Genomic DNA, 22,048 nt, shown 5'->3' on the forward strand with positions numbered 1-22,048 from the left:
GGAGACCGAGGTTAACGACAGACAGACGGAGACCGAGGTTAACGACAGACAGACGGAGACCGAGGTTAACGACAGACAGACGGAGACCGAGGTTAACGACAGACAGACGGAGACCGAGGTTAACGACAGACAGACGGAAACCGAGGTTATCGACAGACAGACGGAGACCGAGGTTAACGACAGACAGACGGAGACCGAGGTTAACGACAGACAGACGGAGACCGAGGTTAACGGGCAGGCGGAGACCGAGGTTAACGGGCAGGCGGAGACCGAGGTTAACGGGCGGACAGACGGAGACCGAGGTTAGCGGGCGGACAGACGGAGACCGAGGTTAGCGGGCGGGCAGACGGAGACCGAGGTTAGCGGGCGGACAGACGGAGACCGAGGTTAGCGGGCGGACAGACGGAGACCGAGGTTAGCGGGCGGACAGACGGAGACCGAGGTTAGCGGGCGGGCAGACGGAGACCGAGGTTAGCGGGCGGGCAGACGGAGACCGAGGTTAGCGGGCGGGCAGACGGAGACCGAGGTTAGCGGGCGGGCAGACGGAGACTGAGGTTAACAGACCTCAGTCTCTATCTATCTGTCTGTCTGTCTGTTAACCTCAGTCTCTCTATTGATCTCCACAGCGAGTCCTCCTAAAGTCCAGCCTCGCTACGATCTGGACCTGGATGCCAGCTATGCCAAGGTAACTATATATTATGCTATATGTTATGCCAGCTATGCCAAGGTAACTATATATTATGCCAGCTATGCCAAGGTAACTAAATGTTATGCCAGCTATGCCAAGGTATTATGCTTTATGTTATGCCAGCTATGCCAAGGTAACTAAATGTTATGCCAGCTATGCCAAGGTAACTAAATGTTATGCCAGCTATGCCAAGGTAACTATATATTATGCCAGCTATGCCAAGGTAACTAAATGTTATGCCAGCTATTCCAAGGTAACTAAATGTTAATGCTGCAGGGCATTCAGAAAGTATTCAGACCCCTTCCCCTTTTCCACATTTTGTTACGTTACAGTTACTTATTCTAAAATTATTAAATAAATAAAAATCCTCGTCAATCTACACACAATACCCCATAATGACATCACAATACCCCATAATGACATCACAATACCCCATAATGACATCACAATACCAAAGCGAAAACTGGTTTTTAGACATTTTTGAAAATGTATAAAAATAAAATAAAAAACAATACCTTATTAACAAAAGTATTCAGACCCTTTGCTATGAGTCGAAAATGAGCTCAGGTGCATCCTGTTTCCATTGATCATACTTGAGATGTTTCTACAACTTGAATGGTGATGGTTCACCTTCCAACAGGACAACGACCCTAAGCACACAACCAAGACAACCCAGGAGTGGCTTCGCCCGGGAATTTAACCCAATCAAACATCTCTGGAGAGACCTGAAAATAGCTGTGCAGCGATGCTCCCCATTCAACCTGACCGAGCTGGAGAGGATCTGCAGAGAAGAATGGGAGAAACTCCCCCAAATACAGGTGTGCCAAGCTTGTAGCGTCATACGAAGACTAGAGGCTGTAATCACTACCAAAGGTGCTTCAACAAAGTACTGAGTAAAGGGTCTGAACACTTATGTAAATGTGATATTTCCGTTTTTTTTTTATTTTAACAGAAACTCTTTCTGAGTTGTCATTATGGCGCATTGTGATGTCATTATGGGTTATTGTGATGTCATTATGGCGCATTGTGATGTCATTATGGGGTATTGTGATGTCATTATGGGGTGTATTATTATTGTGTGTAAAAAAACATTTGAATCCATTATAGAATAAGGCTGTAATGTAACAAAATGGGGAAACATTCAAGGGGTCTGAATACTTTGAAGGCAGTGTATAGGTTATGCCAGCGATGCCAAGGTAACCAAGGTAACCGAGATCCGCTAGATGTCCGTCAGACTCTCACCCTGAGTAAAGCCACAAAACAACATGTAGCTCAACATGGGCAGGTTGCCATTTATTGAGATGACTCATGTTCTGGAGGCAGCTCTGCAGCATGGTCACTAGCTGAACCCTAACCTTAACCACACTGCTAACCTATCCCCCCCCCTAACAGAAGCCGTAGGGGGAGGATGGAGTGTGTGGTGCCTCTAACTAATATCCTAAAATGTCTTCCTCCGTTGTCCAGACGTTTGCAGGAGACGTGGGCCACCTGTGGAAGACCTCAGACTCCCTGTTGGTTTGTCAGGAGCTGGTCAGGAAGGGAGTCAGGGGACTGATGTAAGTCCTGATAACTCAAACCTTACAATGCACCAGACAACCAGCACATTCACCTGGTATACCCCTCAACTGGTACACTGTTCACCTGGTATACCCCTCAACTGGTACACTGTTCACCTAGTATACCCCTCAACTGGTACACTGTCTGTCTGTCTGTCTCTCTGTCTCAGTGAGTTGATGAAGGAGGACTACAGTGAGATGGTACATAATGTCCATGTGTCTCTGTCTGTCTCTCTGTCTCAGTGAGTTGATGAAGGAGGACTACAGCGAGATGGTACATAAGAAGTCAGAGGTCATCCACGTCTGTCACTACTGCTCTCAGATCCTGGAGAGGACAGAGCAGCTGTGAGTACACACTTTGATTTGTTGAGGCACTTTACCCCTCCAGCTCCTCAGAGGATAGAACCACTAGTAGTTGTTGTTGTTGTTGAACCAGCAGGAGGTGTTGTTGTTGTTGTTGTTGTTGTTGTCTCTTTTCCCAGGCACGAGGTGTTAATACAGGCCAATATGTTATTTTCTCCTCTCCCAGGTACGAGGTGTTAATGCAGGTCAATATGTTGTTGTCTCCTCTCCCAGGTACGAGGTGTTAATGCAGGCCAATATGTTGTTGTCTCCTCTCCCAGGTACGAGGTGTTAATGCAGGTCAATATGTTGTTGTCTCCTCTCCCAGGTACGAGGTGTTAATACAGGCCAATATGTTGTTGTCTCCTCTCCCAGGTACGAGGTGTTAATGCAGGCCAATATGTTGTTGTCTCCTCTCCCAGGTACGAGGTGTTAATGCAGGCCAATATGTTGTTGTCTCCTCTCCCAGGTACGAGGTGTTAATGCAGGCCAATATGTTGTTGTCTCCTCTCCCAGGTACGAGGTGTTAATGCAGGCCAATATGTTGTTGTCTCCTCTCCCAGGTACGAGGTGTTAATGCAGGCCAATATGTTGTTTCCTCTCCCAGGTACGAGGTGTTAATACAGGCCAATATGTTGTTGTCTCCTCTCCCAGGTACGAGGTGTTAATGCAGGCCAATATGTTGTTGTCTCCTCTCCCAGGTACGAGGTGTTAATGCAGGCCAATATGTTGTTGTGGCCTCTCCCAGGTACGAGGTGTTAATGCAGGCCAATATGTTGTTGTCTCCTCTCCCAGGTACGAGGTGTTAATGCAGGCCAATATGTTGTCTCCTCTCCCAGGTACGAGGTGTTAATGCAGGCCAATATGTTGTCTCCTCTCCCAGGTACGAGGTGTTATTGCAGGCAAATATGTTGTTGTCTCCTCTCCCAGGTACGAGGTGTTAATGCAGGCCAATATGTTGTTGTCTCCTCTCCCAGGTACGAGGTGTTAATGCAGGCCAATATGTTGTTGTCTCCTCTCCCAGGTACGAGGTGTTAATGCAGGCCAATATGTTGTTGTCTCCTCTCCCAGGTACGAGGTGTTACTGCAGGCCAATATGTTGTTGTCTCCTCTCCCAGGTACGAGGTGTTAATGCAGGCCAATATGTTGTTGTCTCCTCTCCCAGGTACGAGGTGTTAATGCAGGCCAATATGTTGTTGTCTCCTCTCCCAGGTACGAGGTGTTAATGCAGGCCAATATGTTGTCTCCTCTCCCAGGTACGAGGTGTTAATGCAGGCCAATATGTTGTTGTCACCTCTCCCAGGTACGAGGTGTTAATGCAGGCCAATATGTTGTTGTCTCCTCTCCCAGGTACGAGGTGTTAATGCAGGCCAATATGTTGTCTCCTCTCCCAGGTACGAGGTGTTAATACAGGCCAATATGTTGTTGTCTCCTCTCCCAGGTACGAGGTGTTAATGCAGGCCAATATGTTGTCGTCGTCAGAATACGATGAGATCTCAGACATGAGGAAGAAAATAGTCCTTGTAAGTACCTGCTGTTCCCTCTGGCCCCGCCCCTTAACCTATCGCTCAGCCTCTGTTCCCTCTGGCCCCGCCCCTTAACCTATCACTCAGCCTCTGTTCCCTCTGGCCCCGCCCCTTAACCTATCACTCAGCCTCTGTTCCCTCTGGCCCCGCCCCTTAACCTATCGCTCAGCCTCTGTTCCCTCTGGCCCCGCCCCTTAACCTATCACTCAGCCTCTGTTCCCTCTGGCCCCGCCTCTGGCCCCGCCTCTGGCTATTATCTTCTCAGTCAGCCTCCCATCTCTGGAGCTGCTGTTGATATGTTGTCTCTCAGCCTCCCATCTCTGGAGCTGCTGTTGATTGGTTGTCTCTCAGCCTCCCCCAGGGCTGTGGTTGATTGGTTGTCTCTCTGTGCAGATCTCTAACTCCTTAGTCCCCATGGAACAGACGGTTCAGGACATCAAGAGTAAGTTCCTGTCAGGTGGTGTTCTGACGGACAGCTGGACTCAAGCTGGAACACACCCTGAAGACAGGAAGTAAGTAACGAGTGTGTTTTAGGGCTGTGACGATACAAGTATCCAAAAAATAATAATTCCGTTGCAAAAATGAAAACACAAAGCCGACCGAACTCTTTTGGTCATTTTAATATTGTCGCCTTATTCTGGGACGCCACTGGGATCGCCGCGAGTTAGCTGCAATTGTGTTTCTATTTCCGGGAACATTCACGCGACGCTAGCGCGTGCTAGTGGCGTGCTAGTGGCGTGCTAGTGACGTGCTAGTGGCGTGCTAGCGCGTGCTAGTGGCGTGCTAGCGCGTGCTAGTGGCGTGCTAGTGGCGTGCTAGTGGCGTGCTAGTAACGTGCTAGTGGCTTGCTAGGGACGTGCTAGTGGCGTGCTAGTGATGTGCTAGTGATGTGCTAGTGGCGTGCTAGCGCGTGCTAATGGCGTGCTAGTGGCGTGCTAGTGACGTGCTAGTGGCGTGCTAGTGGCGTGCTAGTGGCGTGCTAGTGACGTGCTAGTGGCGTGCTAGTGACGTGCTAGTGGCGTGCTAGTGGCGTGCTCAGGTGGTAGAAAGCTATTTTGTTCACCTTCCTAATGCCACCTCTCTAGGACCGGGAAGGCCAACCCACCTCTCTAGTCTGTCCAGAAGGACATCATGGTCAACAGTGTTGAACGCAGCACTGAAATCCAACAGGACAGAGAGCTGTTTGGCATCTCTGTTGGCTCTAAGCCTTAATAAGGCTCTGCCTCTGTGCTGTGGTGGGCACCAAAACCAGATTAGAATTTTTCAAAAATACAGTTGGCACTTTAAAAAAATTATTTAGCTGTTTGAAAACCAATTTCTCCAGAATTTAGCTGCTTAAGATGTCTGTGTCAGCCAGGGTTATTACATCCACAGTGCCACTGTGTGGCAGGCCTAGAGCATATATCATCAACCTTCTCATCAGGTCTTGACTGATACCCAGTCTAATGTTGGATAATAATATGTTAGTATGAGAAATACTGTACTTTATTAATGTTTCAATGAAACACACCTTTCATCCATGATGTTTACATATCGTAACCTGGAGAGATACTAAATGTTACCAGGTTACAGTATACCCAGGTTACAGTATACCTGTATCTCCATACAAAAACAGAGTCTGAGAGTAATATCCAATATCTGTGGACTGATGTTGCTCCTCAAGCCACACGTGAGTTCCACGGCTCCTTTCAGCCATCTAACACTCATGGTTTTCTCTCTCTGTCTCAGTGTTGAGAGGATCAAGGTTCTCCTGGACTCCATTACAGCCATCTACCACCAGTTTAAGAAGGACAAGGCTGAGAGACGTCTGCCGTACAACGAGGAACAAATACACAAATTTGACAAGTAGGTCCGTCTTTTCTGTCCCGCTGACCAGGTTTCCATCCGTCCTGACAGGCCTGATGGAAACATGTCCTGACAGGCCTGATGGAAACATGTCCTGACAGGCCTGATGGAAACATGTCCTGACAGGCCTGATGGAAACATGTTCTGACAGGCCTGATGGAAACATGTCCTGACAGGCCTGATGGAAACATGTCCTGACAGGCCTGATGGAAACATGTCCTGACAGGCCTGATGGAAACATGTCCTGACAGGCCTGATGGAAACATGTCCTGACAGGCCTGATGGAAACATGTCCTGACAGGCCTGATGGAAACATGTCCTGACAGGCCTGATGGAAACATGTTCTGACAGGCCTGATGGAAACATGTTCTGACAGACCTGATGGAAACATGTCCTGACGGAAACATGTCCTGACAGGCCTGATGGAAACATGTCCTGACAGGCCTGATGGAAACATGTCCTGACAGGCCTGATGGAAACATGTCCTGACAGGCCTGATGGAAACATGTCCTGACAGGCCTGATGGAAACATGTCCTGACAGGCCTGATGGAAACATGTCCTGACAGGCCTGATGGAAACATGTCCTGACGGAAACATGTCCTGACAGGCCTGATGGAAACATGTCCTGACAGGCCTGATGGAAACATGTCCTGACAGGCCTGATGGAAACATGTCCTGACAGGCCTGATGGAAACATGTCCTGACAGGCCTGATGGAAACATGTCCTGACAGGCCTGATGGAAACATGTCCTGACAGGCCTGATGGAAACATGTCCTGACAGGCCTGATGGAAACATGTCCTGACAGGCCTGATGGAAACATGTCCTGACAGGCCTGATGGAAACATGTTCTGACAGGCCTGATGGAAACATGTCCTGACAGGCCTGATGGAAACATGTCCTGACAGGCCTGATGGAAACATGTCCTGACAGGCCTGATGGAAACATGTTCTGACAGGCCTGATGGAAACATGTTCTGACAGACCTGATGGAAACATGTCCTGACGGAAACATGTCCTGACAGGCCTGATGGAAACATGTCCTGACAGGCCTGATGGAAACATGTCCTGACAGGCCTGATGGAAACATGTCCTGACAGGCCTGATGGAAACATGTCCTGACGGAAACATGTCCTGACAGGCCTGATGGAAACATGTCCTGACAGGCCTGATGGAAACATGTCCTGACAGGCCTGATGGAAACATGTCCTGACAGGCCTGATGGAAACATGTCCTGACAGGCCTGATGGAAACATGTCCTGACAGGCCTGATGGGAACATGTTCTGACAGGCCTGATGGAAACATGTCCTGACAGGCCTAATGGAAACATGTCCTGACAGGCCTGATGGAAACATGTCCTGACAGGCCTGATGGAAACATGTCCTGACAGGCCTGATGGAAACATGTCCTGACAGGCCTGATGGAAACATGTCCTGACAGGCCTGATGGAAACATGTCCTGACAGGCCTGATGGAAACATGTCCTGACAGGCCTGATGGAAACATGTCCTGACAGGCCTGATGGAAACATGTCCTGACAGGCCTGATGGAAACATGTTCTGACAGGCCTGATGGAAACATGTTCTGACAGGTCTGATGGAAACATGTCCTGACAGGCCTGATGGAAACATGTCCTGACAGGCCTGATGGAAACATGTCCTGACAGGCCTGATGGAAACATGTCCTGACAGGCCTGATGGAAACATGTCCTGACAGGCCTGATGGAAACATGTCCTGACAGGCCTGATGGAAACATGTCCTGACAGGCCTGATGGAAACAGCTCATTTTGCCTTTTTTTTTTTAACTAAATACGCTCGGCAAGGTGGGATCTTTTTTGTGTCTGTAAAATGAACGATGGGAGAAATGGCAGAGGAAACCCTTTCATGCCCAAATATGGATATAACAACAATCACATAGAAGTCAACTTGGAGTGCTAACCTCATGGTATAAGGGTGGTGGAGATGCACAGTGATATAACAACCATCACATGGAAGTCAACTTGGAGTGCTCAGTCCTCCTCTATCCATGATGACAGATCTGCTCCTCAACCCCAACATCAGTCCTCTATCCATGATGACAGATTTGTTCCTCAACCCCAACATTAGTCCTCCTCTATCCATGATGACAGATCTGCTCCTCAACCCCAACATTAGTCCTTCTCTATCCATGATGACAGATCTGCTCCTCAACCATGGTGACAGATCTGCTCCTCAACCCCAACATTAGTCCTACTCTATCCATGATGACAGATCTGCTCCTCAACCCCAACATTAGTCCACTATCCATGATGACAGATCTGCTCCTCAACCCCAACATTAGTCCTCCTCTATCCATGATGACAGATCTGCTCCTCAACCCCAACATCAGTCCTCCTCTATCCATGATGACAGATCTGCTCCTCAACCCCAACATCAGTCCTCTATCCATGATGACAGATCTGTTCCTCAACCCCAACATTAGTCCTCCTCTATCCATGATGACAGATCTGCTCCTCAACCTCAACATTAGTCATCCTCTATCCATGATGACAGATCTGCTCCTCAACCCCAACATTAGTCCTCTATCCATGATGACAGATCTGCTCCTCAACCCCAACATTAGTCCTCCTCTATCCATGTTGACAGATCTGCTCCTCAACCCCAACATTAGTCCTCCTCTATCCATGATGACAGATCTGCTCCTCAACCCCAACATTAGTCCTCCTCTATCCATGATGACAGATCTGCTCCTCAACCCCAACATCAGTCCTCTATCCATGATGACAGATCTGTTCCTCAACCCCAACATTAGTCCTCCTCTATCCATGATGACAGATCTGCTCCTCAACCTCAACATTAGTCCTCCTCTATCCATGATGACAGATCTGCTCCTCAACCCCAACATTAGTCCTCTATCCATGATGACAGATCTGCTCCTCAACCCCAACATTAGTCCTCCTCTATCCATGATGACAGATCTGCTCCTCAACCCCAACATTAGTCCTCGTCTATCCATGATGACAGATCTGCTCCTCAACCCCAACATCAGTCCTCTATCCATGATGACAGATCTGTTCCTCAACCCCAACATTAGTCCTCCTCTATCCATGATGACAGATCTGCTCCTCAACCTCAACATTAGTCCTCCTCTATCCATGATGACAGATCTGCTCCTCAACCCCAACATTAGTCCTCTATCCATGATGACAGATCTGCTCCTCAACCCCAACATTAGTCCTCCTCTATCCATGATGACAGATCTGCTCCTCAACCCCAACATTAGTCCTCCTCTATCCATGATGACAGATCTGCTCCTCAACCCCAACATCAGTCCTCTATCCATGATGACAGATCTGCTCCTCAACCCCAACATCAGTCCTCCTCTATCCATGATGACAGATCTGCTCCTCAACCCCAACATCAGTCCTCCTCTATCCATGATGACAGATCTGCTCCTCAACCCCAACATTAGTCCTTCTCTATCCATGATGACAGATCTGCTCCTCAACCATGGTGACAGATCTGCTCCTCAACCCCAACATTAGTCCTACTCTATCCATGATGACAGATCTGCTCCTCAACCCCAACATTAGTCCACTATCCATGATGACAGATCTGCTCCTCAACCCCAACATTAGTCCTCCTCTATCCATGATGACAGATCTGCTCCTCAACCCCAACATCAGTCCTCCTCTATCCATGATGACAGATCTGCTCCTCAACCCCAACATCAGTCCTCTATCCATGATGACAGATCTGTTCCTCAACCCCAACATTAGTCCTCCTCTATCCATGATGACAGATCTGCTCCTCAACCTCAACATTAGTCATCCTCTATCCATGATGACAGATCTGCTCCTCAACCCCAACATTAGTCCTCTATCCATGATGACAGATCTGCTCCTCAACCCCAACATTAGTCCTCCTCTATCCATGTTGACAGATCTGCTCCTCAACCCCAACATTAGTCCTCCTCTATCCATGATGACAGATCTGCTCCTCAACCCCAACATTAGTCCTCCTCTATCCATGATGACAGATCTGCTCCTCAACCCCAACATCAGTCCTCTATCCATGATGACAGATCTGTTCCTCAACCCCAACATTAGTCCTCCTCTATCCATGATGACAGATCTGCTCCTCAACCTCAACATTAGTCCTCCTCTATCCATGATGACAGATCTGCTCCTCAACCCCAACATTAGTCCTCTATCCATGATGACAGATCTGCTCCTCAACCCCAACATTAGTCCTCCTCTATCCATGATGACAGATCTGCTCCTCAACCCCAACATTAGTCCTCGTCTATCCATGATGACAGATCTGCTCCTCAACCCCAACATCAGTCCTCTATCCATGATGACAGATCTGTTCCTCAACCCCAACATTAGTCCTCCTCTATCCATGATGACAGATCTGCTCCTCAACCTCAACATTAGTCCTCCTCTATCCATGATGACAGATCTGCTCCTCAACCCCAACATTAGTCCTCTATCCATGATGACAGATCTGCTCCTCAACCCCAACATTAGTCCTCCTCTATCCATGATGACAGATCTGCTCCTCAACCCCAACATTAGTCCTCCTCTATCCATGATGACAGATCTGCTCCTCAACCCCAACATCAGTCCTCTATCCATGATGACAGATCTGCTCCTCAACCCCAACATCAGTCCTCCTCTATCCATGATGACAGATCTGCTCCTCAACCCCAACATCAGTCCTCCTCTATCCATGATGACAGATCTGCTCCTCAACCCCAACATTAGTCCTCCTCTATCCTCAATTCCCCAATTCCACAGACAGTGTATATCTTCTGGTTACAGTATAGTGATAATATAATGTCTGTATGTATTGCTGTTTGAGATTTGAAGAACTTTTATTTAACAACTTAATAAAAAAATCATTTAAATCCATAGAGACGTGAAGGAGAAGCTCGTCGGATGTTGACGTGTGTGTGTGTGTGTGTGTGTGTGTGTGTGTGTGTGTGTGTGTCAACCGTATAGACAAACCATGTGTGTGCGTGCTCATGTATGAAAATGTACATTGTAATTCAGAACATACAGAACTAAGATTTATTGAATCAGACAAACAATGTCAGACAGACAATGTCTCTAACAGACAGAAGCTGGTGTTCCATGCCACCAAGGCCAGGTCTCTGTTTACAGAGGAGTGTGCCATGAAGTACCGCCTCTTCATCTCTAAGAGCGAGGAGTGGATGAGGTAAGTGTCCCGAAATTGAAGGATGATATCAGATGAGGTCAGTGTGTTCTGTAGTTGAAGGATGATATCAGATGAGGTCAGTGTGTTCTGTAGAGGAAGGTGTCAGATGAGGTCAGTGTGTTCTGTAGATGAAGGTGTCAGATGAGGTCAGTGTGTCCTGTAGATGAAGGTGTCAGATGAGGTCAGTGTGTTCTGTAGATGAAGGAAGGTATCAGATGAGGTCAGTGTGTTCTGTAAATGAAGGAAGGCATCAGATGAGGTCAGTGTGTTCTGTAGATGAAGGAAGGTATCAGATGAGGTCAGTGTGTTCTGTAGTTCTGTAGGCGAAGGAAGGTATCAGATGAGGTCAGTGTGTTCTGTAAAGGAAGGAATCAGATGAGTTCAGTGTGTTCTGTAGCTGAAGGAAGGTATCAGATGAGGTCAGTGTGTTCTGTAGATGAAGGAAGGTATCAGATGATGTCAGTCTGTCTTGTAAAGGAAGGTATCAGATGAGGTCAGTGTGTTCTGTAGATGAAGGTGTCAGATGAGGTCACTGTGGTCTGTAAATGAAGGAAGGTATCAGATGAGGTCAGTGTGTTCTGTAGTTGAAGGATGATATCAGATGAGTCCAGTGTGTTCTGTAGTTGAAGGGTGATATCAGATGAGGTCAGTGTGTTCTGTAAATGAAGGAAGGTATCAGATGAGGTCAGTGTGTTCTGTAGATGAAGGATGATATCAGATGAGGTCAGTGTGTTCTGTAGATGAAGGAAGGTATCAGATGAGGTCAGTGTGTTCTGTAGATGAAGGAAGGTATCATATGAGGACAGTGTGTCCTGTAGATGAAGGAAGGTATCGGATGAGGTCAGTGTGTTCTGTAGATGAAGGAAGGTATCAGATGAGGTCAGTGTGTCTTGTAAAGGAAGGTATCAGATGAGGTCAGTGTGTTCTGTAGCTGAAGGAAGATATCAGATGAGGTCAGTGTGTTCTGTACATGAAGGAAGGTATCAGATGAGGACAGTGTTCTGTAGATGAAGGAAGGTATCCGATGAGGTCAGTCTGTCTTGTAAAGGAAGGTATCAGATGAGGTCAGTCTGTCTTGTAAAGGAAGTTATCAGATGAGGTCAGTGTGTTCTGTAGATGAAGGAAGGTATCAGATGAGGTCGGTGTGTTCTGTAGATGAAGGAAGATATCAGGTGAGGTCAGTGTGTCCTGTAGATGAAGGAAGGTATCAGATGAGGTCAGTGTGTTCTGTAGATGAAGGATGATATCAGATGAGGACAGTGTGTCCTGTAGATGAAGGAAGGTATCAGATGAGGTCAGTGTGTTCTGTAGATGAAGGAAGGTATCAGATGAGGTCAGTCTGTCTTGTAAAGGAAGGTATCAGATGAGGTCAGTGTGTTCTGTAGATGAAGGATGATATCAGATGAGGGCAGTGTGTTCTATAGATGAAGGAAGATATCAGATGAGGTCAGTGTGTTCTGTAGATGAAGGAAGGTATCAGATGAGGTCGGTGTGTTCTGTAGATGAAGAAAGATATCAGATGAGGTCAGTGTGTTCTGTACATGAAGGAAGGTATCAGATGAGGACAGTGTTCTGTAGATGAAGGAAGGTATCAGATGAGGTCAGTCTGTCTTGTAAAGGAAGGTATAAGATGAGGTCAGTGTGTTCTGTAGATGAAGGAAGGTATCAGATGAGGTCGGTGTGTTCTGTAGATGAAGGAAGATATCAGGTGAGGTCAGTGTGTCCTGTAGATGAAGGAAGGTATCAGATGAGGTCAGTGTGTTCTGTAGATGAAGGATGATATCAGATGAGGACAGTGTGTCCTGTAGATGAAGGAAGGTATCAGATGAGGTCAGTGTGTTCTGTAGATGAAGGAAGGTATCAGATGAGGTCAGTCTGTCTTGTAAAGGAAGGTATCAGATGAGGTCAGTGTGTTCTGTAGATGAAGGAAGGTATCAGATGAGGTCAGTGTGTTCTGTAGATGAAGGAATATATCAGATGAGGTCAGTGTGTTCTGTAGATGAAGGAAGGTATCAGATGAGGTCAGTGTGTTCTGTAGATGAAGGAAGGTATCAGATGAGGTCAGTCTGTCTTGTAAAGGAAGGTATCAGATGAGGTCAGTGTGTTCTGTAGATGAAGGATGATATCAGATGAGGGCAGTGTGTTCTATAGATGAAGGAAGATATCAGATGAGGTCAGTGTGTTCTGTAGATGAAGGAAGGTATCAGCTGAGGTCGGTGTGTTCTGTAGATGAAGAAAGATATCAGATGAGGTCAGTGTGTTCTGTACATGAAGGAAGGTATCAGATGAGGACAGTGTTCTGTACATGAAGGAAGGTATCAGATGAGGTCAGTGTGTTCTGTAGATGAAGGATGATATCAGATGAGGACAGTGTGTCCTGTAGATGAAGGAAGGTATCAGATGAGGTCAGTGTGTTCTGTAGATGAAGGAAGGTATCAGTTGAGGTCGGTGTGTTCTGTAGATGAAGGAAGATATCAGGTGAGGTCAGTGTGTCCTGTAGATGAAGGAAGGTATCAGATGAGGTCAGTGTGTTCTGTAGATGAAGGATGATATCAGATGAGGACAGTGTGTCCTGTAGATGAAGGAAGGTATCAGATGAGGTCAGTGTGTTCTGTAGATGAAGGAAGGTATCAGATGAGGTCAGTCTGTCTTGTAAAGGAAGGTATCAGATGAGGTCAGTGTGTTCTGTAGATGAAGGATGATATCAGATGAGGGCAGTGTGTTCTGTAGATGAAGGAAGATATCAGATGAGGTCAGTGTGTTCTGTAGATGAAGGAAGGTATCAGATGAGGTCAGTCTGTCTTGTAAAGGAAGGTATCAGATGAGGTCAGTGTGTTCTGTAGATGAAGGATGATATCAGATGAGGGCAGTGTGTTCTGTAGATGAAGGAAGATATCAGATGAGGTCAGTGTGTTCTGTAGATGAAGGAAGATATCAGGTGAGGTCAGTGTGTTCTGTAGATGAAGGAAGGTATCAGATGAGGTCAGTCTGTCTTGTAAAGGAAGGTATCAGATGAGGTCAGTCTGTCTAGGAAGGTGTGTGTGTGTGTGTGTGTGTGTGTGTGTGTGTGTGCAGGAAGGCGTGTGTGTATGGAAGGTTTGCAGGAAGGTGTGCAGGAAGGTGTGTGTGTGTGTGTGTGTGTGTGTGTATGTATGTATGTATGGAAGGTGTGCAGGAAGGTGTGTGTGTGTGTGTGTATGGAAGGTATGCAGGAAGATGTATCAATAGTGTGTTTATCTCCCCTGTACAGGAAGGTGCATCACGTGAGGAAGCAGCTGATTGGTCTAACCAGCCAATTCAACAGCGTGGAGAAAGAAGTTTCCATGGTGATGGAGAGAGTTATTAAGGTCTGAACACACACACACTTACTAAACACTGAAGTAAACAGGAGGTTTCCTCCACTAAATTGAGGGATGGTGCAGGAGGAGGGAGAGGGAAGAGAGAGGAGGGGATGAGGGAGAGATGGCCCGTTGTTTTATGTTAGTCTGTGGGAGCAGGTTTGCATTCCCTTAATTATAGACCTGGTGTGACTATAGTACAGATTCATTGCAGATCAATTCAAATCTCCCATCATATTTATGCCAATACGACACCAATGTCGATTCAACTTTGGAGGTACACAACACACTCCCTGCCCTTCGTTCCCGAGAACCACATCACGTTACCGTTAGGAAAAAAATACAATTTCTTGCCCTGATCTAGCTCTAGATCTAGGAGTGGGATAACAGAGACCCAGACCCTGATCTAGCTCTATATCTAGGAGTGGGATAACAGAGACCCTGACCTAGCTCTATATCTAGGAGTGGGATAACAGAGACCCTGACCTAGCTCTATGTCTAGGAGTGGGATAACAGAGACCCTGACCTAGCTCAATATCTAGGAGTGGGATAACAGAGACCCTGATCTAGCTCTATATCTAGGAGTGGGATAACAGAGACCCTGACCTAGCTCTATGTCTAGGAGTGGGATAACAGAGACCCTGACCTAGCTCAATATCTAGGAGTGGGATAACAGAGACCCTGACCTAGCTCTATATCTAGGAGTGGGATAACAGAGACCCTGACCTAGCTCTATATCTAGGAGTGGGATAACAGAGACCCTGACCTAGCTCTATATCTAGGAGTGGGATAACACTCAGACCCTGACCTAGCTCTATATCTAGGAGTGGGATAACAGAGACCCTGACCTAGCTCAATATCTAGGAGTGGGATCAGACCCTGACCTAGCTCTATATCTAGGAGTAGGATAACAGAGACCCTGACCTAGCTCAATATCTAGGAGTGGGATCAGACCCTGACCTAGCTCTATATCTAGGAGTGGGATAACAGAGACCCTGACCTATCTCAATATCTAGGAGTGGGATAACAGAGACCCTGACCTAGCTCTATATCTAGGAGTGGGATAACAGAGACCCTGACCTAGCTCAATATCTAGGAGTGGGATAACACTCAGACCCTGACCTAGCTCAATATCTAGGAGTGGGATCAGACCCTGACCTAGCTCTATATCTAGGAGTGGGATAACAGAGACCCTGACCTATCTCAATATCTAGGAGTGGGATAACAGAGACCCTGACCTAGCTCTATATCTAGGAGTGGGATAACAGAGACCCTGACCTAGCTCAATATCTAGGAGTGGGATAACACTCAGACCCTGACCTAGCTCAATATCTAGGAGTGGGATCAGACCCTGACCTAGCTCTGTATCTAGGAGTGGGATAACAGAGACCCTGACCTAGCTCAATATCTAGGAGTGGGATAACAGAGACCCTGACCTAGCTCTATATCTAGGAGTGGGATAACAGAGACCCTGACCTAGCTCAATATCTAGGAGTGGGATAACACTCAGACCCTGACCTAGCTCAATATCTAGGAGTGGGATCAGACCCTGACCTAGCTCTGTATCTAGGAGTGGGATAACAGAGACCCTGACCTAGCTCAATATCTAGGAGTGGGATAACAGAGACCCTGACCTAGCTCTATATCTAGGAGTGGGATAACAGAGACCCTGACCTAGCTCAATATCTAGGAGTGGGATAACACTCAGACCCTGACCTAGCTCAATATCTAGGAGTGGGATCAGACCCTGACCTAGCTCTATATCTAGGAGTGGGATAACAGAGACCCTGACCTAGCTCTATATCTAGGAGTGGGATAACATAGACCCTGACCTAGCTCAATATCTAGGAGTGGGATAACACTCAGACCCTGACCTAGCTCTATATCAAGGAGTGGGATAACAGAGACCCTGACCTAGCTCAATATCTAGGAGTGGGATCAGACCCTGACCTAACTCAATATCTAGGAGTGGGAGAACAAGACAACAGGAGTGGGATAACACCCAGACCCTGACATGCTAACATGGTTTCAGAGTTATAAAACCAGGACCAACAGCTACCGTTTAGTAGCATTTCTGACCATGCTAACATGGTTTCAGAGTTATAAAACCAGGACCAACAGCTACCGTTTTGTAGCATTTCTGACCATGCTAACATGGTTTCAGAGTTATAAAACCAGGACCAACAGCTACCGTTTAGTAGCATTTCTGACCATGCTAACATGGTTTCAGACTAATCTCAGAGTTATAAAACCAGGACCAATAACTACCGTTTTGTAGCATTTCTGACCATGCTAACATGGATTCAGAGTTATAAAACCAGGACCAACAGCTACCGTTTAGTAGCATTTCTGACCATGCTAACATGGTTTCAGAGTTATAAAACCAGGACCAACAACTCGGTTCTGCGTAACAGAAGCAGCTAAATAGAGTACCAGTCAACGTTTGGACACACCTCCTCATTCACACATGGAATCTCATGTTGTAACCAGAAAAGTGTTAAACAAATCAAAATATATTTGAGATTCTTCAAAGTAGCCACGTTTTGCCTTGATGACCGCTCTGCATGGGGGGAGTAGACATTGTGGTGCATGAATTTAGTTGTTAATATCCATGTTTGTGTGTTGTAGCTACAGGAGCAGTTACCTGGTAAGGTGCTACCTCTGGCATCCAGTGGTATGGTGAAGCCTCAAGCCTACCTCAGCCAGAGCACCTTGGTAGAGATGACCCTGGGGTGAGTTACTGTCCCTAACCCCTGACCTTACCTCAGCCAGAGCACCTTGGTAGAGATGACCCTGGGGTGAGTTACTGTCCCTAACCGTTAACCCTTAACCCCTGACCTTACTTCAGCCAGAGCACCTTGGTAGAGATGACCCTGGGGTGAGTTACTGTAACTAACCGTTAACCCCTGACCTTACCTCAGCCAGAGCACCTTGGTAGAGATGACCCTGGGGTGAGTTACTGTCCCTGACCCCTAACCGTTAACCCCTGACCTTACCTCAGCCAGAGCACCTTGGTAGAGATGACCCTGGGGTGAGTTACTGTCCCTGACCCCTAACCGTTAACCCCTGACCTTACCTCAGCCAGATCACCCTGGTAGAGATGACCCTGGGGTGAATTACTCTCCCTGACCCTACATCAATCAGATCACCCTGGTAGAGATGACCCTGGGGTGAGTTACTGCCCCTGACCCCTAACCGTTAACCCCTGACCTTACCTCAGCCAGATCACCCTGGTAGAGATGACCCTGTGGTGAGTTACTGTCCCTGACCCCTAACCGTTAACCCCTGACCTTACCTCAGCCAGATCACCCTGGTAGAGATGACCCTGGGGTGAATTACTCTCCCTGACCCTACATCAATCAGATCACCCTGGTAGAGATGACCCTGGGGTGAGTTACTGTCCCTGACCCCTAACCGTTAACCCCTGACCTTACCTCAGTCAGATCACCCTGGTAGAGATGACCCTGGGGTAAGCTACTGTCCCTGACCCTACATCAGTCAGATCACCCTGGTAGAGATGACCCTGGGGTGAGCTACTGTCCCTGACCCCTAACCGTTAACCCCTGACCTTACCTCAGCCAGATCACCCTGGTAGAGATTACCCTAGGTGAGTTACTCTCCCTGACCCTACATCAGTCAGATCACCCTGGTAGAGATTACCCTAGGTGAGTTACTCTCCCTGACCCTACATCAGTCAGATCACCCTGGTTGAGATGCCCCTGGGTAGGTCTCACTATCATGTTGTTACATCTGAGGACATGTTTGTTGACTTGAGGGATGATCTATAACCAGTTGGACGATATTCCACCTTCTCAGTGACAGTGTCCAGTGTTAACCAGTAGGATGATATTCCACCTTCTCAGTGACAGTGTCCAGTGTTAACCAGTAGGACGATATTCTACCTTCTCAGTGTCCAGTGTTAACCAGTAGGACGATATTCCACCTTCTCAGTGTCCAGTGTTAACCAGTGGGATGATATTCCACCTTCTCAGTGACAGTGTCCAGTGTTAACCAGTAGGATGATATTCCACCTTCTCAGTGACAGTGTCCAGTGTTAACCAGTAGGACGATATTCTACCTTCTCAGTGTCCAGTGTTAACCAGTAGGACGATATTCTACCATCTCAGTGACAGTGTCCAGTGTTAACCAGTAGGACGATATTCTACCTTCTCAGTGTCCAGTGTTAACCAGTAGGACGATATTCCACCATCTCAGTGACAGTGTCCAGTGTTAACCAGTAGGATGATATTCCACCTTCTCAGTGACAGTGTCCAGTGTTAACCAGTAGGACGATATTCCACCTTCTCAGTGTCCAGTGTTAACCAGTAGGACGATATTCCACCTTCTCAGTGTCCAGTGTTAACCAGTAGGATGATATTCCACCTTCTCAGTGTCCAGTGTTAACCAGTAGGACGATATTCCACCTTCTCAGTGTCCAGTGTTAACCAGTAGGACGATATTCCACCTTCTCAGTGTCCAGTGTTAACCAGTAGGATGATATTCTACCTTCTCAGTGTCCAGTGTTAACCAGTAGGACGATATTCTACCATCTCAGTGACAGTGTCCAGTGTTAACCAGTAGGACGATATTCCACCTTCTCAGTGTCCAGTGTTAACCAGTAGGACGATATTCCACCTTCTCAGTGTCCAGTGTTAACCAGTAGGATGATATTCCACCTTCTCAGTGTCCAGTGTTAACCAGTAGGATGATATTCCACCTTCTCAGTGTCCAGTGTTAACCAGTAGGACGATATTCTACCATCTCAGTGTCCAGTGTTAACCAGTGGGACGATATTCTACCATCTCAGTGTCCAGTGTTAACCAGTGGGACGATATTCTACCATCTCAGTGTCCAGTGTTAACCAGTAGGACGATATTCCACCTTCTCAGTGTCCAGTGTTAACCAGTGGGACAATATTCTACCATCTTAGTGACAGTGTCCAGTGTGAACCAGTAGGATAATATTCCACCATCTCAGTGTCCAGTGTTAACCAGTGGGACAATATTCTACCATCTTAGTGACAGTGTCCAGTGTGAACCAGTAGGATAATATTCCACCATCTCAGTGTCCAGTGTTAACCAGTGGGACAATATTCTACCATCTCAGTGACAGTGTCCAGTGTGAACCAGTAGGACGATATTCCACCTTCTCAGTGACAGTGTCCAGTGTTAACCAGTAGGACGATATTCCACCTTCTCAGTGTCCAGTGTTAACCAGTGGGACAATATTCTACCTTCTCAGTGTCCAGTGTTAACCAGTAGGACGATATTCCACCATCTCAGTGACAGTGTCCAGTGTTAACCAGTAGGACGATATTCCACCTTCTCAGTGACAGTGTCCAGTGTTAACCAGTAGGACGATATTCCACCTTCTCAGTGACAGTGTCCAGTGTTAACCAGTAGGACGATAGTCCACCATCTCAGTGACAGTGTCCAGTGTTAACCAGTAGGACGATATTCCACCTTCTCAGTGACAGTGTCCAGTGTTAACCAGTAGGACGATAGTCCACCATCTCAGTGACAGTGTCCAGTGTTAACCAGTAGGACGATATTCCACCTTCTCAGTGACAGTGTCCAGTGTTAACCAGTAGGACGATATTCCACCTTCTCAGTGTCCAGTGTTAACCAGTAGGATGATATTCCACCTTCTCAGTGTCCAGTGTTAACCAGTAGGACGATATTCCACCTTCTCAGTGACAGTGTCCAGTGTTAACCAGTGGGACAATATTCCACCTTCTCAGTGACAGTGTCCAGTGTTAACCAGTAGGACGATAGTCCACCATCTCAGTGACAGTGTCCAGTGTTAACCAGTAGGACGATAGCCCACCTTCTCAGTGACATTGTCCAGTGTTAACCAGTAGGACGATATTCCACCTTCTCAGTGACAGTGTCCAGTGTTAACCAGTGGGACAATATTCCACCTTCTCAGTGACAGTGTCCAGTGTTAACCAGTAGGACGATAGTCCACCATCTCAGTGACAGTGTCCAGTGTTAACCAGTGGGACGATATTCCACCTTCTCAGTGTCCAGTGTTAACCAGTAGGACGATATTCTACCATCTCAGTGTCCAGTGTTAACCAGTAGGACGATATTCTACCATCTCAGTGTCCAGTGTTAACCAGTAGGACGATAGCCCACCTTCTCAGTGACATTGTCCAGTGTTAACCAGTAGGACGATAGTCCACCTTCTCAGTGACAGTGTCCAGTGTTAACCAGTAGGACGATATTCCACCTTCTCAGTGTCCAGTGTTAACCAGTAGGACGATAGTCCACCATCTCAGTGACAGTGTCCAGTGTTAACCAGTAGGACGATAGCCCACCTTCTCAGTGTCCAGTGTTAACCAGTATGACGATATTCTACCATCTCAGTGTCCAGTGTTAACCAGTAGGACGATATTCCACCTTCTCAGTGTCCAGTGTTAACCAGTAGGATGATATTCCACCTTCTCAGTGTCCAGTGTTAACCAGTAGGACGATATTCTACCATCTCAGTGTCCAGTGTTAACCAGTAGGATGATATTCCACCTTCTCAGTGTCCAGTGTTAACCAGTAGGACGATATTCCACCTTCTCAGTGTCCAGTGTTAACCAGTAGGACGATATTCCACCTTCTCAGTGTCCAGTGTTAACCAGTGGGACAATATTCTACCATCTCAGTGTCCAGTGTTAACCAGTAGGACGATATTCCACCTTCTCAGTGTCCAGTGTTAACCAGTGGGACAATATTCTACCATCTCAGTGACAGTGTCCAGTGTGAACCAGTAGGACGATATTCCACCATCTCAGTGACAGTGTCCAGTGTTAACCAGTAGGACGATATTCCACCTTCTCAGTGTCCAGTGTTAACCAGTAGGATGATATTCCACCTTCTCAGTGTCCAGTGTTAACCAGTAGGACGATATTCCACCTTCTCAGTGTCCAGTGTTAACCAGTGGGACGATATTCTACCATCTCAGTGTCCAGTGTTAACCAGTGGGACGATATTCTACCATCTCAGTGACAGTGTCCAGTGTTAACCAGTAGGACGATATTCCACCTTCTCAGTGTCCAGTGTTAACCAGTAGGACAATATTCTACCATCTCAGTGTCCAGTGTTAACCAGTAGGACAATATTCCACCTTCTCAGTGTCCAGTGTTAACCAGTAGGACAATATTCTACCATCTCAGTGTCCAGTGTTAACCAGTAGGACAATATTCCACCTTCTCAGTGTCCAGTGTTAACCAGTAGGACGATATTCCACCTTCTCAGTGACAGTGTCCAGTGTTAACCAGTAGGACGATATTCTACCATCTCAGTGACAGTGTCCAGTGTTAACCAGTAGGACGATATTCCACCTTCTCAGTGACAGTGTCCAGTGTTAACCAGTAGGATAATATTCCACCATCTCAGAGAGTGTCCAGTGTGAACCAGTAGGACTATATTCTACCATCTCAGTGACAGTGTCCAGTGTTAACTCTCTCTATCCTTTCTGTGATTTCCAGGATGAAGAAGCTGAAGGAAGAGATGGAGGGGGTAGTAAAGGAGTTGGCGGAGAACAACCACTTCCTGGAGAG

General features: G+C 47.0%; 1 protein-coding gene across 5 annotated transcripts in view; it reads left to right on the forward strand.

The window, feature by feature from the left end:
• Positions 1–22,048, forward strand: part of tbk1 (TANK-binding kinase 1) — a 58,982-nt gene that overhangs the window by 35,580 nt on the left and 1,354 nt on the right. For 3 of the 5 annotated variants that reach the window (XM_090201443.1, XM_090201444.1, XM_090201445.1), the window contains 10 exons: positions 627–685; positions 2,153–2,244; positions 2,488–2,589; positions 4,028–4,109; positions 4,506–4,624; positions 5,841–5,957; positions 11,057–11,158; positions 14,409–14,505; positions 17,125–17,228; positions 21,977–22,048. In XM_090201443.1, coding sequence (XP_090057569.1) covers positions 627–685; positions 2,153–2,244; positions 2,488–2,589; positions 4,028–4,109; positions 4,506–4,624; positions 5,841–5,957; positions 11,057–11,158; positions 14,409–14,505; positions 17,125–17,228; positions 21,977–22,048 — 946 coding nt within the window. Of the gene's footprint in view, positions 1–626; positions 686–2,152; positions 2,245–2,487; positions 2,590–2,773; positions 2,859–3,657; positions 3,734–4,027; positions 4,110–4,505; positions 4,625–5,840; positions 5,958–11,056; positions 11,159–14,408; positions 14,506–17,124; positions 17,229–21,976 lie in introns of those variants that run through there. The other 2 variants (XM_090201447.1, XM_090201446.1) reach the window with 2 other exon arrangements.

Source organism: Oncorhynchus mykiss, chromosome 15, assembly GCF_057628025.1.
Source record: "Oncorhynchus mykiss isolate SJ-2025 chromosome 15, ASM5762802v1, whole genome shotgun sequence".
NCBI lineage: Eukaryota > Metazoa > Chordata > Actinopteri > Salmoniformes > Salmonidae > Oncorhynchus > Oncorhynchus mykiss.